The sequence below is a fragment of the Phyllostomus hastatus genome, unplaced genomic scaffold (genome assembly GCF_019186645.2).
Source record: "Phyllostomus hastatus isolate PE091 unplaced genomic scaffold, TTU_PhHast_1.1 phas_contig_58, whole genome shotgun sequence".
NCBI lineage: Eukaryota > Metazoa > Chordata > Mammalia > Chiroptera > Phyllostomidae > Phyllostomus > Phyllostomus hastatus.
Window position 1 is genome coordinate 21,278,014 of NW_025333916.1, and position 18,953 is coordinate 21,296,966.

General features: G+C 34.7%; 1 protein-coding gene across 3 annotated transcripts in view; it reads left to right on the forward strand.

The window, feature by feature from the left end:
• The window catches only part of FAM169A (family with sequence similarity 169 member A), a 57,899-nt gene that overhangs the window by 31,086 nt on the left and 7,860 nt on the right, over window positions 1–18,953 (forward strand). For all 3 annotated transcript variants that reach the window (XM_045848209.1, XM_045848210.1, XM_045848208.1), the window contains 6 exons: window positions 3,511–3,690; window positions 10,080–10,208; window positions 10,705–10,817; window positions 13,498–13,537; window positions 14,044–14,194; window positions 16,793–16,949. In XM_045848209.1, coding sequence (XP_045704165.1) covers window positions 3,511–3,690; window positions 10,080–10,208; window positions 10,705–10,817; window positions 13,498–13,537; window positions 14,044–14,194; window positions 16,793–16,949 — 770 coding nt within the window. The remainder of the gene's footprint in view (window positions 1–3,510; window positions 3,691–10,079; window positions 10,209–10,704; window positions 10,818–13,497; window positions 13,538–14,043; window positions 14,195–16,792; window positions 16,950–18,953) is intronic.

Genomic DNA, 18,953 nt, shown 5'->3' on the forward strand with positions numbered 1-18,953 from the left:
AGGACTAAAGGGTAGAGATTGTGGAATGGGAAGAGGGGAAGATGGAGGGTTTACTTGTGAAGGTTCTTAAATGTAATACTACATTTTAGGATTTTAACTCATTGGCAAGGAGCTGTCAACTTTATGTAGAGGTAACATGATTGAATATATTAAGGAGATAATTTTTGTAGCACTTGGTGATGGGTAGGGAAATTGTACTCTGAAGTCAATTAAAAGAGCTATTTTAGGACTCCAGGTAGTAGGGATAGAGAAGGAAACAGATTTGAGGGAGATTTTTGTGTGGTATCTCCATTGTCTGTGTGTTGGAGGGGAAAGGGAGGAACCAGTAATGAATGAGTCTTGAGAAGTTTGGCTTGGATGCTTAGGTGGGAAGCTATTAACTAAGACTGGGAATACAGAAGGGGTAGATTTGGTAATAGGTGAGTTCAGTTTGATGTGTGGGAAGTTCAATCTGCCCATGGGGCATATAAGTAGAGATAGTACATAGTTAGAAATGTAAGTTGGACCACATGGGGGAGGTGTGGGTATTTATGTAGACGACAGAAGGAAACATTTTTAAAAATGTGGATGAGATCAGTTAAAACTATTGTATAAAGTGAGTATGTGTGTTTGTGAATATTGGTGTGAGGGTGTAAGTTACCGAAAACAGTCTGAGGTAACCACACATAACTGTAGAGGGAGTCTGCTACCAGAAGGTACTACTTGTTGAGATGTGATCATTAACTTCCTGAAAGTTAAAAAGGAAGTGTGCTCACTTCCACAGCACATACACCAGGTTAAAATCTATTGGGAGATGAAAGAAAGGGGAAAGTTAGTTGAGGCTGCTAGCTATCCACCACATGTTTGTGTTTCCTCTCCTATATTCTTGTCGTTGGCCAGCAGCTGCCCAGTCAGAGATTATATTTTTCTAGTCACTTGCACAACTTGGTGTGGCTGTGTGATTAGTTCTCCCCAAAGTAATGAAATAAATGGTATGTGTGACATCAGGTCAAAGTGTTTAAGATGCATTTGTTTCCCTAATTTGTCTGCTGAATGCAAAGGATTCTGAGGGCCTAGGGGATGGGGACACCACAAGATGGAAGGAATTTGAGTTCTGTTGTAGTCCTTTGTATTTCCTTATCAATTTCAGGATTACCTTCTCAATTTCTGCAAAAAATCCGCCTGGGATTTTGAATCTATAGGTGAATTTGGGGAGTATTGACATCTTAACAATGTTAAGTATTCTAATCCATGAACATGGGATGTTTTCATTTATTAAGGTGTTCCTTAATTTCTTTTAACAGTGTAGTTTTCAGTATACCAGTTTTGTACTTCTTTTGTTAAATTTACTCCTCTAAGAACTTTATTACTTGTTTATGTTATTGTAAATGGAATTGTTACCTTGATTTCATTTTCAGAATGTTGGTTGTTGCTGTATAGAGATACAATTGATTTTTGTATCTTGATCCTGCAACCTTGCTAAACTTCTGTATCAGCTTTAATAATTTTTAGTCGATTCCTTAAGATTTTCTGTATATAAGGTCATGTCATCTGCAAAAATAATTTTACTACTTTCTTTCCAATCTGGTGTCTTCTGTTTTCTTTTCTTGGCAAATTACCGTGGGTAGAACGTCCAATACCATGTTGAATAGAAGTGGTAAGAGTGAACATCTTTGCCTTGTTCCTAATCTCGAGGGAAACATCTAGTCTTTCACAATTAAGTGTGTTATTAGCTATGGGTTTTTTATAGCTCTCTATAAGGTTGAGGACGTTGAGTATTTTTATCATGAAAGGTGTTGGATTTTATCAAATACTTTTTCTCCACCTATTGAAATGATTGTGTGGTTTTTGTTATATTTATGTTTCACCTTAAACATATAGAATATTTTGAAAAGTATAGTCACAACAAAAAGATTGCTAACTTAGCCATTTCTAAGACAGATGTTTCCAATTAGTCCTAATTCAGAGTCCTTAAGAATTAAGAAAACTAATTTACTTCTTTGTCATCACTAAGTAAATAAAAATGAGACTGTATTCACTAGGGAAAAAGTAAAGGGAAAAGATGAATGGTCAGCTACTAAAGTTGGAATTACTTCGTGTATTATTAACTATGTACAGTTATCAAATACTGTCTCAATTTGAAAATGCAATGGTTGATTAGTTTTAGAGTTGTACAAGTCTATAGACAGAGATGCATATTCAAATATATAGCTCATAAAATGGTCACAGTTATTTGTCCTGTAACAGATTACATTGTTGGCAAACATAAAATACATAGCTCTTCTCATTATTACATGTATACATTATGATGTGTAATAGCACTGGAAAGCATTTTACTGTATAATGCACTTTTTTGCCCAAATTTTTGAGGGAAAAATAAGGATGCGCATTATAGATGGGTATAATGATTACATGCCGTGGGTATAATACTAGGCATTAAAATCCTGTGTATAATGTGTACAAAAACATGGGTGTGCATTATACACGGGAGCACATTATGCACAGCAAAATATGGTACATTATAAAATCTATGCATTTCTTAAACATTCTTCTTGATGTAGTGAATGTTGTTGTAAGAAACATCCCAACCTGTAGAGAATTAATTTTGTAAGAGTTATTTGAGCCAAACTGATGACAGTGCCAGGAAGCAAGATCTCAACAGAGAATAGTGCTTCCCAGAATGACAGTTTTCAGCTTCTTTTATGCATTTGGGATTCAGGAGGTAATATAAGGAGGCTTAAAAGAAGATGAGAGAAAGCATCGTGGGGATTGGATTATAGGATAATTAAGATTATGTGCTCTCTTGATGTTGGTTAGGCTTCTGAGGATTCTCAAAATCAGGCATTTCAGAAGTACTCCTATGGCCCTGGCTGGTGTGGCTCAGTGGATTGAGTGCGGACCTGTGAACTAAAGGGTTGCTGGCTCAATTCCCAGTCAGGGCACATGCCTGGGTTGCAGGCCAAGTCCCCAGCAGGGAGCACACAAGAGGCAACCACACATTGTTGTTTCTCACCCTCCCCTCCCCTCTCTAAAAAAAAATTATGCTAATGTTACTACCCTTGCGGGTGTGGCTCAGTTGGTTGGAGCTTCATCCCATTCACCAAAAGGTTTGGGGTTTGATTCCTGGCTAGAGCTCATATGGGAGGCAACCACCCCATGTTTTTCTTTTATCAGCGTTTCTCTCTTCCTCTCTAAAATCAATAAACATTTCTAAAAAAAATAGTTATGTTAATGAAGATGCACAAAAAACAATGGACACGGCTTGTGTAAGGAAAAGATAGACCTTTTACTAAAGAAGTTATGTGCCTGGGGTGTGACTACCCACCATGAACTTCCTAGTTTGGAATGTATGATCAGATCGCCCTGTGAAGTTACTTTTGGTTAGTTTTATTATAGCACCTTCCCCCCACCACCCCTGCTAAAAAACCCAGCCATTTTTAGAAAGACTATTCACTCGAGTTTTCTAAAAGTGTATACATAAATGGTCTTTTAATGTGAAAAATTGTTGGCTTTCTGTTCTTATGATTGCAGGAAGTGTATGTACCTCATTTCTTACCCAAAACTACCAATTGCCAGTTCTTGATACAATGTTTATAAGAAAGAAATATCGAAGCAAAGATTTTGGGCTTCATATGCTGGAGGACTTTGTTGATTCCTTTACAGAAGATGCACTTGGTTTGCGGTATCCACTGTCCTCGCTGATGTACACAGGTAAATTGATTAAGTTAAAAATATTAAATTTGTCTCAGTGTCACTTTGGACTTGTTTCTGCAGAATATTTTAAATGTGCATATGTCAGTATTAAGTAAATTTTGATTTTTTGGCACTGTAAGGCTTAGTTTTGCAAATATGTCCTTATCTCACATATATGACTTTTGGGGGATATGGTAGCTTTAAAAAAATTAAACTATAATTTATATACCATATAACTCACCCTTTTAAAGTGTACAGTTCAGTGGTGGTTAGTATAGTCATAGCTGTATAGCCATACCACTATCTAATTCCAGAACATTCTCATCCCCAAAAGAAACTGCATCAACTAGCAGTCACTCTCCATTCCTCTATTTCTTCATTCCCTAGCAACGAGTGATCTGTTTTCTGTCTCTTTGGATTTACTGTTTTGGACATTTCATATAAATGGACCCATGTGATTTAATTATAAGCCCTTTGTGTTTAGCTTCTGTCATTTTGCATATATGTTTTGAAAATTCATCTCTGCTACAAGCATTAATCAATGCTTCATTCCTTTTTATGGCTGAATAACATTCCATTGTATGGATATGCCATATTTTGTTTACCCATCAACTGATGGACTTTTAAATTGTTTCTACATTTTAGCTATTATGAATTATGCTGCTATGAATTTTTGTGTAGTTTCTGTGTGGACATTTCTCTTGTGTATACTTGTATACCTAGATTTGGAATTGTTGGGTGATATGGTGACTCTATGTTTAACATTTTGAGGAATTGCCAAACTGTTTTCCAAAGCATCTGTACCATTTTACATTCCCATAAGTAATGTATGAAGGTTACAATTTTTCTACGTCCTTGCCAACAGTTGTTAATTATCTGCTTTTTTTCATTGGGTGCAAAATGGCCTTTCATAGGTTTGATTTGTATTTTTTTAAAGATTTTATTTATTTATTTTTAGAGAGAGGAGAATGGAGGGAGAGAAAGGGAGAGAGACATCATCGTGTGGTTGCCTCTCACATGGCCCCCAATGGGGACCTGGCCTGCAACCCAGGCACGTGCCCTCACTGGGAATTGAACTGGCAATCTTTTGATTTGCAGCCCATGTTCAATCCACTGAGCTACACCAGCCAAGGCCTTGATTTGCAGTTGATGTTGAACAGCTTTTCATATGCCTATTGGCCATTTGTATATCTTCATTGGAGAAGTGTCTAGTTAGATTCTTTGACCATTTTTTCTTTGGGTTGTCTGTGGTAGCTTTCACATTAAAGAAAAAGAAATTTTAGACATACAAAAAGTTATAAAAAATAAGGTAAATACTTATGTACCACCACCATTTGTACCATCCATGAGAAGTGGATCATTGCCAACGTACTTGTACTCCTACCCAGTTAGCTTGCTCCCTTTACTGAAATAAGCACTGTCCTCAATTTGTAATTTCTTTTCTTTTTTCTTTTGTGTTCTAATTTTATGATTATAATATATGCAAAGTTTTTAATAACTGGAAATGCCTTTTTTAAAATAATGATACATGTTTTTTGAATGTATCTCCAATGCTTAGTATAAAACTTGGAACATTATAGGCACTCAGTTAATAATTGCCGAGATAATGAGTGGTCTCATTTAGAGAAGTTTGGAAGGTCATTCTTATCTGTAGAAGGGTTGGCTTTTATTCATGTATTTCTTACTTTTAATACATATGTATGTATCCTTCAATAATGTAATTTTTAAATATTTAAAAACATATATAAATGAAAGGTACTGTATGAATTCTTCTGTAGTTCACTTTCTTTACTCATCTTTATGAGATTCATTAATGTGGATTCACAAAGCTTTATGTTGTTCATTTTGAATGCTGTTTAGTATTCCATTGTAGAGCTATACCATATAGAGATGTTGAAAAACTATTAGTGGATTTATATTTGCACTTGTATAAAGTCCATGCAGCTACTGTTTCTTTAATATAGTAAGATTTAATTCTGGAAATTAATTTATTTGAAAAGTTTTATAAAATACAATGTACCATTGATTTTACTCTAACATCAGGTGCTTCTTTCCACTAAAAATATATTTTCTAAGCTTCCTCCCTCTTTTTAATACTAAAAATCTAGAAAACAAGAACCGAGTGTGACATCTCCATTTTGAATCATGAGACTAGAATGAACCCTGTATACCTTTTGATAATCTGAAAATAGATTTTCTCTTAAAGTCTAATTATTGCTTTACTGAATTTGTGGAGGAATGCAAACACATCCTCACTGCAGGAAGAATCTCATAAGACTTACTCTTTTCCAGGATTCTAGTGATAAATTAATTGAAAAGCACATGAATTACAGGTGAATGTCAGCTAATCTGTCTTTGCATAAAGACTTGAGCTCTTTTCTTTCAGTTAGACAGGAGCTTTCCTGACAGTGATTTATTGGTGTCATTTGTATAATTTTGTGAATACTCTTTGAAATGTGAAAATAAAGGAATATGTTGAGAATAGAAGTTTTTAGACTATGTGGCTTTTCCATCATTCCTGTTTTTTGCTCTTCTCTCTCCTGTGCAATGCTTATTATCTTTGAAGGGCTTGGATTTCCATTTGATTTTCGCTTTCAACTTAATGGCTCCTTGGTATTGCAATATACCCAAAAGTTCCTTGATGACCTTCATTTGTTTCCATGAATATTTTTAAACGTTTTAGGAAAGAACGTAGTGTTTTACATTGTAAACCTTTTTTAAAAACAGATTTGTTCATTTCAAAAATGGGTAATGAGTGCCAAGTATGATTGGGTTTGGTCTCAGCCTAGAGTAGGTGCTTAGCTAACTATGGGAAGTTGATTTATACAGCACTATAGACTGTATACCAAAGACATGGAATAAATAAGATCTTGTGAATGTTCTATTCATTTGGAGTTTATCCTGGTGTGTACCATGTAAGGTACAGATCCAAGTTTATTTTACCTGACAGGTGTCTGGTTGTCATGATATAATTTATTGAATAATTAATTTTTGCATTGAATTGCATTCATATCTGTATCAGGAGTCAGGAAACCATGGTCCACTGGCCTGTTAACAATTTTAGTAAATAAAGTTTTATTGGAACAGAGCCTTGCTCATTCACATTTTGCTTGTGGCTTCTTTTGCACTAAAATGTCAGAGTTGGTTAGTTATGACAGCGACCGCATGGCCTGCAAGCTTGTATGTATTATCTATCCCTTTAAGAAAAAGTTTGCTAACTATCTATTAATGTATCATATTGTGTATATTTATATTTCTATAGATCTGGATTACTTAGCTGAGTGGTATAAGTGTAGGAGTTCTCTTTTTCTGACTATGACTCTCTGGCTAGACACATCTGAATTTAGACTTTCAACTCGAGTTACCTTTTGTTAAGTATTCCCTTTGGACCTCAGACTTGTTCTGTAGGTAGTCTTTACTGTTTCAGTCATTTTGGTTCAGGCAGAGGACTCACTTTGGCTTATTGCGTTGGTTTTTCCTCCAACTTCTCCCTTCGTAATAGATATGAAAACTAAAATCAGAAAACATGAGAAATAGTTTAAAATATATAGGGGAAAAATGAGAGGAGTATCTTCGTGTCCATGTATCCATTATACAGATGAATGAACACTGGGATTTTACCATGTTTGTTTTCATTTATTTTTAAGGAGAATTAAATAAAACATTGTAGATATAGTTGACATTCTTTTTGGGCCCCTCCCTAATCCTATTCCCCCTTCTTCTTACTTTCCCATGATAACTGCATTCCTGCAGTTTAGTGTATATATCCTTCCTGCCAGTGGTCTTATACTTATGTCTATGTTCATAAATGCTATAACACATTATTTTGTGTGCTTTTTTATTTAAAATTTTTAAAGCATGTTTTTGTAATTACATATACATAATATAGTATTTATCATTTTAATCATTTGTAGGTGTACAATTCAATGGCATTAGTCATATTCACAATACTTATATACCCTTCACCGCTACCTGTACCTCAGAATTTATTATCACTCCCAACATAAACTCCATAACCTTAGACTATAGCTCCCTGTTTTCCCCTGCCCCTGTTCTCTGGTAACTTTTGTGCTCTCTGTCTCTGTGACTGCATCTTCCCAGGTACCTTATATAGGTGGAATCATACAACTTTTGCCCTTCAGTGTCTGTCTAATTTCACTTCGCATAACATTTAAAGTCCATTCATTGGTCTGAGCACCTGCTTTCATTTCTTTTGGATATATTTCTGAGAGTGGAATTGCTGGGCTACAGGGTAATTCTGTGTTTGGCTGCTTTCCACAGGGGCTGCATTTTGTTTAATGTGTTTTTGAACTTTACATAAATTATGCCATTTTGTACATACACTGACTTGCTTCTTTACTGACTTTTTTTATTTTTTAGATTTATCAGTGTCTATATATATATATATATATATATATATATATATAGCTATAGTTTATCTGTAGCTGCTATATAGTATTTTATGGTATACATATTATGATTTATTCATATATACTCTAATGATAGGCACTTAGGTTGTACCCCTACCCTAGTTTAGAAACAGTCCTATAATGAACATTATAAATACGTTCTTGTGTATGTGTCTGAGTTATTAGGCTATATACCTAGAAGGAAAATTGGATCAATTGGATCAATGCCTTCTCAGCTTTACTAATTGTTGCAGAATTGTTCTGAGACCAGCAGAGTCCATTTCCCTTACTCTCTTCATGCTTGTTATTTGTTAACATTATGGGTATGAAAATGGTATCTTGTTTCATCTTATATTTCTTTGGCAGCTATTTAGGTTTGAAGCATTTATTTTTGTTTAGTGACCATCAGGTTTCATTATGTGTGAATTTCTTGTTCATAGCCTCTGCCATTTGCGGGGAGTGGGGATTATTGTCTTTCTGTTTCAATTTTAGGAGTTTTTTATATGAATGGAATACTAATCCTTTGTTTTATTCTAAGTGTCTCCTAATCTGTGTTTTTATGGTATCTTTTTATTATAAAACTATGAAGTCCAGTGCAATAGCCACTAGCATACAATAGATATCAATTTAATTAAAATTAAATGAAATTAAAAATTCAATTCCTCAGTAGCCACATGTGTCTAGTGACTATTATATTGGATGTAGGACCTTTATCCAATATAAAGGACTGATATAGGACCTTTTCATCATTGTAGAAAATTCTGTTGCATAGCCCTAAAGTTTTAAACTTTAGCAGTCAGGTTCATTATAATACTTTACTATAAATTATGATTTTTGTATCTTTTATAAGAAATTCTTTAGTACTGTAATGTTCCAGAAGTATTTTCTTATGTTTTCTTTTAAACATTTTGCTTCTCATAATAGGTCTTGGAATATATCCAGAATTTACTTTTATGAATGACATTGATGTGAGGTCAAGATCTGACTTTGTTTTCTGTATGGATTTTTATTCTAGCATCATTATTTTAATAGCTTATTCATCCTCTGATGAGAAATAATACCTCCTCTGTCATTTGCCAAGTTTTTACTATATGTGTGGTTCTTTCCTGGTGTCTTGGTGTTTTAATTTTTCTTCTTTCTCATTTACTTCCTCCTCTTTTTTTCTCTTCCTCTCATTCTTCCTCCTTTACTGCCATATTCATATATCAATACCAGGTTGTTTGAATTACTGTGTCTTTATGATTTTTGATATCTACTAGGGTAAAGCCCTCCTTATTTTTTCCTTCAACATTGGCCTTGATACTCCTTTTTTTTTTCAAGAGGAAATGAGATTCAACTTTATTTGAAAAAACAGAAAAAGATTTATGTGTCAAAAGATAGCATAACGCCACACCCAAGCAATAGACTATGTAAAGCATTTGTAACATTGTAGCTATTGATAGCTCATAGCTCTACTGTATGAAGAATGCCTACAAATAGGCATTGAAAAGGCAAATAGCCCAACTGAAATATGGACAAAGGAGATGAAAGGGAAGTTCCCTTCATCTCAGTACTCTTTTTTAAGCCTTTCTTCTTTCATTTTGAATTTGGAATCAAGTTTTGTAAATTCCATTAAAAAAGAAATTCTTTTGGGATTTTGTTTAGGATTGTATCAGTTTACAAAATAGTTTGGAGAGGATTGGTGTTTTTACACTATTGAGTCTAAGAGTCCTTTTATTCAATTTTTTATATCAGTAAAATTTAGTAATTTTCTCTCTAAAAGTTAAACCCATCTTTTATTAAGATTTTTATTTGGTAATGTTAAAGCTTTAATATGGATTTTTAGATTTTTTATTTAAATGAGACAACTGTATGATTTTCTTTCCTTGAGTTGCCTTGGTGTTTTGGTATCAAAGCTATGCTAGCCCATTAAGTAAGTTGGCAGCTTTTTGTTTTCTGTCTGTTTTTTAAAGCAATTGATATTTGGGATTTCTAGAAAATTCTAAATGTGTTTTTCAGCTTGCAAGCAATACTTTGAAAAGTATCCAGGAGACCATGAACTCCTGTGGGAAGTTGAGGGTGTTGGACACTGGTGCCAGCGAATACCCATCACCAGAGCATTACAGAGAGAAACACTTAAAATTACAGGTAAGGGTGTTTTTAGTTTCAGCACATGTCCTGCTTAAAAATATCAGTGCCTGAGGACAGTTGTGTCTTACTGTCTAGAGTAGTGGTGCATAGTAATGTGATCCGTCTAGTAACAGACCCTCTTTTCTAAAGTATGATTTTTTTGTTATGTATTAGCAGTTGAGTCGCTAAGAATAGTAACAGTGCAGTAGGAATTGGTGGCTAAGACAAAAACAGAGTTCCTGAAGCACCATAGAATAGGCACCAGGGGATCAGAGGTAGTCCCTAATGTTATGCACCTGTCCTCAAAGTCACAAAATACAGATAACTATTTAAAATTTTTTTTGAATTGCAAGGTTTAATTATAAGGTGCTGGTGAAGGGGATACCCCATACCTAGATTTTCAACACCTTTCCATTCAGGGTGCTCTGCAGGGATTCTGTGAAAATCAGAACAATGTTATAATTAAAACCAAATACTGATTGGGTTACAATTTTTAAAATTCTTCTACACACAGCACTTTCTCCAAGTGAAGCTAAAAGACCTGTGTCTGGAGAATATGGTCTTGCATCTGCTCCAGAATATGAAGCAAGAACTGAAGACAGTCAGTCTAGTGAGATGCAGCTAACTGTAGGTACACTATATGTTTATTGTAGGAGATAATTCTACTGTGTCTTTAAAATAGATTTAGCCAATATTTAATTTTTCAAATGTTACTGTTCATTCAACAGACTTACGTAATTTCTATTGTATTAGTTTTCTGGCATCTTTTAAGTGGTTGCTAAGTTTCACATTTGTAAAGGCCCAGCAGTGAACAAATTTATACATGCATCCTTGTGCACATGCAATTATTTCCTTGCACAGATAAGTTTCTAGACATGGAATTAGTAATGGGCCGAAGGTTATGAAGTTATTGTGGGAAGTTTGAAGCTAAGTTTAAATAAGTGTGTGCTAGGCCTGTGTAGAATGAAATGCACTTTGCAAATACTAGGTAACCTGAAATCAAAAGGACAGGTCCCATTACTAGACTTACCAGATACTTTCCTAGAATTTATTTGATATTACTTAAAATGTGGGCCCACTGATGGGATTCTAGAAGTCTATTTTTATACAGTGTTTTGTTGTGATGGTACTTATTACAGTCATATTTGTTTTGCATATGGGTTTCTGAGTATTGAGTATGTCTATGTAAATGCATGTGCATTTCAGAGATGAGTGCTTGGGGAATTATTTGTTTCTCTTATTTCCTGTTTTAATCAACAGGAGTGTTGACTACGTGAATGAAAAATTTTAGAACGTTTTTAAGGATAATGTAAATAATAACTATATACCTTGTATATAGGTATATTCCTTATAAGGAATTAGTTTAAAAATTTTTTTCTACATTTGGAACTTCATACTTTAAAATAAGCCCTAGTTCTATTATATTGCATTCCACATTCCTCAGGTATACTCAGATTTATTTTAGTTTTGGTGGGATATCATAAAACCAGGGAAAGTAGAAAAATCTACTCTTCTCATACATGCAGTGAGACCAATGGCTTTTTTTAATATTAAGCCAAATAATTTTCAATGTGGCATTTTAGTGAGAATATATTGAAATCGCACCATGTCATAAGGTTGGCAGCATAAATTACATTTTGTTTCATTTTAGAAATTCATATTTTTGTTACTTTAATATTTTAATAATTCAAGGAAAATATTTTTGATATGAAGTTATTATATCTTTATCAGTAATGGCATAAGGAAGTGGTTTTATTTGTTTTTTTGTTTATTTTGCCACATGATATATTTTTTATCTTTATTGAGGTATTGATAAATAATCATATCTTTAATGTGTACAAGTTTGTGTTTTGATATACATATACATTGTGAAATGATTATCACTATGTGATTTACTCTTTAGGTGATGGTATTTCTATTTGCTTTTTCCTATTTTTGGGCATAAAACATTACATGTACTTTATTTTTTGTACCTTTTATTCACATTTATGTCTTAACCTTGCCTAATTGAACTACAGGCTTGTTGTACATAGGATTTTTTTCTTATCCATCACAGTTGTTCCCTTGTTTGTGTCCTGTGAACCCACCTTGATGTGTAAGTGCCTGCCACATTGTAGGGTTTCGATAAGCATATGACTGAATAGCAGTTTACATGATAAAGTAGGTACTGCGGCAAGCGCTGGACATACAAATTAGGGCTCTGTTAAGTGTGGGAAAGGTAGATGGTTCATTACTGGAAACAGATAAATAAATAATTATACTAAAGGACAATAATTGCCTTAATAGAGCACATAGCAAGTGGTTGCAGGTACATAAAAGCGTGTGAGTAACTCCACCCAAGGACTGGAACTGGTGAAGTAGTAACCAGGCTGAGCTGACTTTTAAAGGGTGGGTGGGGGTTCTGTCCAAGTGTTGCCAGGGCATTCCAAGGGATCACATGTGCAGAAACACACAGGTGTGAAAGAAAACAGTATGTTTGATATGGAAGAGTATTTGGTATTGGAGAAGTTGAGAGGTTTTACTCTAGGCAGTGATAAGCCATTAATTAAGTAAAGGAGTAGTGCAGTTTGTAATTTGGAAGCATCACTGTCATCAGGGTGGAGAGGATTATAGGGCATTGTAATTAGAGCAAGGGATACCAGTGAGGAGGCGGTGAGAACAGTTCATGTTAAAGATGGTAAAGGCCTGAACTATAGCATTTTTTATGGTTGGTTGGTTGATTGAGGGATAGAAAGAACTCATTACTCCCTCACAGGGTTCTGGTTAGAATGGCTGACTGAACTGTTACTGCCATTTAACCAAGGTAGGGAATAATATTGGGAAAAGGTTGTTAAATAATACTGCTCAGTTTGGGACAGGTTGGATGTGAAATTGGATGGAGTATCTACTGGGGAGTTATTTCATTTGGAATAGAGCTTTGAAAATCATGAAAGAAGCTGGGGAGATTACATTGTATGTTTGGATTCATCAGCAGATAAACATTGATGTGAAAGCAGTAGATAAAATTAAAGGGGAAGCATGTTGACTGAAGAGAAGGTAGCTGAGGACAGAATCCTGTAGCTCCAGTGTTTACCACTATAACATACAAGATGGCTTGACAAGTTCTGAGGCTCATGAATAAACTGAGGCTATAACATAGCTTCTTTATTTTACTTCTTAAGTAGGTTTTCTTAATTGGTGAGTATTGAGTGCTAAGAGTGCTGTTTAGAAAACGTTTTAAAATATTTTCTTTGGCACTGAATGAGTAGATCCATAGGAAGAAAAAGTTGATCTAAAACTTTTGGTTTAATTTGTATCTCTATTTTAGATTGATTCTCTGAAAGATGCCTTTGCAAGTACTTCTGAAGGTAAGAAATCCAGCTGACCTATCACAAAGTGTTCGAGACACTTAGAAATAGGAGTGTGTGTGTGTGAGTATTCCTTACAGTAAGTGAAGACTTGCGTAGTCCTAAAGTCTAGATGTGAGTTCTAATGCCTCTACTTCCCCTGATTTTGCTGTGTGAACAGAGTGAGATATGGGACCTCTCTTTTCCTCATTTTCTTACCTGTAAAACTGGGGGCAGTAACATCTACCTTGTTTATTTCCCGAGATTACTGGGAGAGAATATAAGTGAAAATGCAAAAACGCTTTGCAAAGCTCAAGGTAATATGGAAATGTGAGGAATGAATATTGACAAAGTTATTTCATAATTTAGAGAAGATACTGGCATTGTTTCTAATCTGATATGAGAGAAAGGAAGTATGTAACTGTGGGGATATGTGAACTAGAATAGTTCTTGTGTTTCTGTGTATTTTAATAGGCAACCCTTTGAATGCATAATCAATTAATTGTAGCTTCGCTGTTTTTTCTCAGGTCACGATAAGACACCAGTTTCCACCCGTACACGAAGTAGCCATCTGAAGCGGCCAAAGATCGGCAAGCGGTTTCAGGATTCTGAATTTAGTAGCTCTCAAGGCGAAGACGAAAAGACACCTCAGACTTCACCTATGTCTTCAGCAAACAAGTATTGTTTATTTCACTCCTGTTATTTTGTTTATTCTTATTTTCATACTATTAGTATTTCGTATTTAAGGTGGAGGCTATTATTATATTGTTTGTGTAACAAATGACCTTGGTATAGGAGTTTGTATTTGAATTCTTTTACAAGATTATTGATTATACTTATCAGTGGTGCCACTTTGACAATGTTACAGGGAGAAGTTGCTTATGATATAATCTCATAGATATGAAAAGCCAGAATATTCAGTTGATTATCCCAAATGTGTTGTTATCACTAACTTTGAATGTGACAGTAGCTGTAGCTTATAGTAAATGCTGAGCTGTGGTCAACTTTAAAATGTTCTATTTTACATTATAACTGATTCATTTCACTTGGTTACTGCATGTAGCATAAGTTAGTGACAACCATAAATGGTGCAGTCAGCTCCTCTTATTCAACAGAACACTTGAGTCAAAACTTTATCCTTTATCTCCCTTTGAATCTTAAAAAAAGCAAAATTTTTAATTTTATAGTAAAATTACGCTTTTGCCCTACTGGTCCTACAGCTGTTCTGGAGTCAGCCATTCATTCATAGCTTTGCCATTTTAGCTGTGAAATTATTTTACTTAGGTAGAGAATTCTGTAGCTGTTCTAATTTTGTTATGCAAATAATTTTGCATTTGTGGAATTGAGTAAGTATATAAATGTTTTATTTTTGTGAAAAATTAATGATAAAGGCAAATATAAGTAAATATTTAAATCTAGTAACTTGTGAAAAGAATAATAAGAGTTTAGATAATTATGGTTTTCTCACTGAGCAACATTTTGATGTAATACCCTTTTTAGAAGGAAATGTAACAATGCATTTTACTTATTTTTTTAAAGATTTTGCTTATTTATTTTTAGAGAAAGGGGACAAGGAGGGAGAAAGGCTGGGAGACATACACTGATGTGAGAGAGGAAACATAGACTGGATGTCTTGCGCACACCCCCACCGGGGACTGGGCCTGCAACCTGTCATGTGCCCGAACCAGGAATCAAACTAGTGACTTTCACTTTGTAGTCTGATGCTCAACCAAGTGAGCCACACTGGTCAGGGCTGTATTTTAAAATGAACATTTCAGAATGATGTGGAATTTTGTTTGCTTTTCATAAACAAAACAGACTAGTAAGGGTAAATGCTTGGAATGCTTAGTCAGACACTACAAAGAACATAATTTCATCTTTGCCCTCGAAGAGTGCCTAATGGTTTCTAATACACGTATCTGTCTGTGGCACAGGTTAAGAACACTGCGAGGTAGATTGTGATGGCACAATAATGAAGTACAAAATGCTGTGGATGCAGGGGACAGTGATTGGTTCTAATTGAGAGGGCGGAGAGATTTGGTATTTGGGCTAGGGCTTCAAAAATAAGTAGAAATTTAACAAGTTGAGTTGGGAAAGAAGACTTTCTAGTCCAGGGGTCCACAAGCCATCCATCTATGGATGATCCATAGACCAAATCTGGCTCACCACCTGCTTTTGTAAACAAAATTTTATTGTGACACATCCATGCTCATCAGATTGCGTGTTTATTTTGGTTGCTTTTGCATTACACTGACAGAGCTGAGTCGTTATTCTGAGATCTTATGGCTCACAAAACATAAAGGAAAAGTTTGCTGCCCTGGATGTGTACCAGGGATGTCCAACTTTCTGCAGTGAAGAAAGTGTTCTGTGTTTGCCCTACCTAATATAGTAGCCACTACTCAGCGTGCCCACTGAGCACTTGAAGTGTGGCTGGTGCAATTAAGGAACGGAATTTTTAACTTCATTTAATTTTAATTAATATAAATAGTGACTGTGTCTTGTGGCTACTGTTGTATTGTGCAGATCTAGACTACAGGGATAACATGAGCAAAGGCACAAAGCTAGAGGAATGTTGATAGGGTAACTGTGATTTGTAAGGTAAGTGACAGCATCCAATAGGAGATAAAAATATAAGGGCCTGCTCATATTAGGCTTCGAAAGGAGATACACTTTACTCTCTAAGCCATAGAAAACCATCAGAATTTTATGAGCAGTGCTGTTGCAAGTACAGATGTTTAGTAGAGACATAACTCTGAAAACCTTACTAAAGAACAAGTATTAGGATGAATTTGGGAAGAAGGTACGGGCCTGAAAATGGGAATAGTAAGTTAGGGGTATGTTTGAAGGGCATTTTGGAGGTAGAACTAAACCATGTCATTTATGGCCCAGACTGATTTTTGGGAAATCAAATTGAGAAAGAAAGGGGCATTATACTATGCGAGTGCTGGGCTAAAAGCTATAAACTGGACTTTCCCAGGTAAAGTAGGATGCATGTTCATTCTAATAGAATAAGATGTGATAAATACAGTTAGAGTAAAACAAAGGTCTAGTTTAGGTGATTAAAAAGATGGGGATATTATGATTGAACTGGAGAACGGTAAGTAGGAAAGAGGACAGATTTGTAGGATGAAGAGATTGGTTTTGGACCTGTAAAATTTGAAGTTGTTGACTGAACAGCACTCGGTCAATTCTCTCAAATATTTTTTTATTAACAGATTTCTGAAATTCATCTTTTAAAAAGCAAGTAGGCAAAAATGGTTTTCTTTTGTTTTCTAGATTGGAGCCTACTGCACACACATCAGAGAGCTCAGAAGAATTCCTGGAGGAAGAACAGGAACGGAGTGTGATTGAATTTGAGGATGGAAGTGGTGACAAAGATGCTCGCTCAGCACCAGAAACCCAGCCACACTTGGAGAAGCAAGATGGTGAAAAGGTTGGAGATCACATACTAAATAAAATGAGTGGAAATAAACTAAATTTTAACTTTCTTAATCATAGATTGTTAGATAAATATAATTAAATACTTTAGAATTGTAGTAGAAATAGTGTTTAAATGTTAAAAAGCATATATCTATATTAAACAAATTCAGGTACTGGAATTGGGGAAAGGCTAAGTTACAGGTATAATTTTATTTCAAAGTTTATAAAAGTTTGTCTCACAACAAAGATAAAATAGACATTGTTTAAGTAGTAAGGGACCTCAGTACATTTAAAACAAATTAATTTTTGGAATTACACATATTTAAGAAGTGATATAAATGATGCCTACCTTACAGAACCAGTTAGAATGTCTTAAGTTCCATCAGGTACTCAATTTCAAGCCTAGCTGATGAACAAATTCCTGGGGAAAACACTAAATTCATTTTTTTTAAACACTAGAACATCTGGCTTGATATTTTTCAGCTCCTCAAGTATTTGCCTCTATTTTCTTTTATCTTCTTTATTCATTTCCTATCCTTCTCTTCTTTTCTTTGATATCTTTAATCTTTTACTTTTTTACAGATTTATTTTTTTCATATGTCCTTTAAAAACTCTTTACCTGTTTGCCCAGTCCAGCCAGTAGCTAAACTAGAGAAACTACATTACTAATTTTACTTTTTAAACTAAAACCAGTTTAGCATCCTCTGCTTTTGAAACTATATTTTTAAATGGCATTTCTTCTTTTCTTGTAGAAAATTGGAAAAATAAAGTGCATTTTTAAAAAGAGTTATGGGTTGCTTCCATGTCTTGGCAATTGTAAATAATGCTGTGGTGAACACATGTGTACATATATTCTTTCGATTTAGTGTTTGGGGTTCTTTGGGTATATACCCAGGAATGGAATTGCTGGGTCATAAAGCAGTTCTATTTTTGATTTTTTGAGGGAACTCCATACTGTTTTCCACAGTGGCTGCACAAATCTGCATTCCCACTACAGTGCACTAGGGTTCCTTTTCTCCACATCCTCACCAACACTTGTTTGTTGATTATTGAGGATAGCTATTCAGCTATTCTGCCACGTGGTATCTTACTGTAGTTTTTATTTGCATTTCTCTGATTAGTGACGGTGAACAACTTTTCATATGTCTGTTAGCTATTAGTATGTCTTCTTTGGGAAAGTATCTATTCAGGTGTTCTGCCCATTTTTAAATTGAGTTGTTTTTCTGGTGTTAAGTTGTCTGGGTTCTTTATAAATTTTGAATATTAACCCTTCATCAGATGTATCATTGGCTAATATCTTTCCTCACACACTAAGTTAGTTTGATGTCCCTATTTTTTTTCTTTTGTTTTCCTTGCCTGGGGAGATAATAGCAAAAAACATATTGCTAAGAGAAATGCGTGAGATTTTACTGCCTATGTTTTCTTCCAGGAGTTTTATGGTTTTGGGTCTTACATTTAAGTCTGTAATCCATGTTGAGTTTATTCTTGTATATGGTATAAGAATGTGGTCTAGCAACCAAGTGTCCATGAATAGGTGAGTGGACATAAAAGCTGTGATATATTTACACAATGGAATACTACTTGGCTGTAAAAAGGAAGGAAATCTTACCTTTTCCAATAGCATGGATGGGCCTAGAGAGTAATGTGCTAAATGAAATAATTCAGACAAAGATAAATACCATGTGATTGCTCTTATATGTGGAATCTAATGAATAAAATAAACAAAATAAAGAGAGACTCATAAAGAGAACAGACTGACAGTCATTAGAGGAAAGGGGGTTAGTAGGAGCGGGTGAAAAAGGTGAAGGAATTCAGCAGTACAAATTGGTAGTTACGAAATGGTCACAGAGATGTAGATTATAGCATAGGAAATATAGTCAGTAATATTGTGAAAAACATGAGTAGGACCAGGTGGGTACTTGAAGCAGCAGGGGGACCACTCTGTATAGTACGTAATTTTTAAAACTATTTTGCTACAGAATAATACTGAATATAAACTAAAACTGAAAAATTGTAA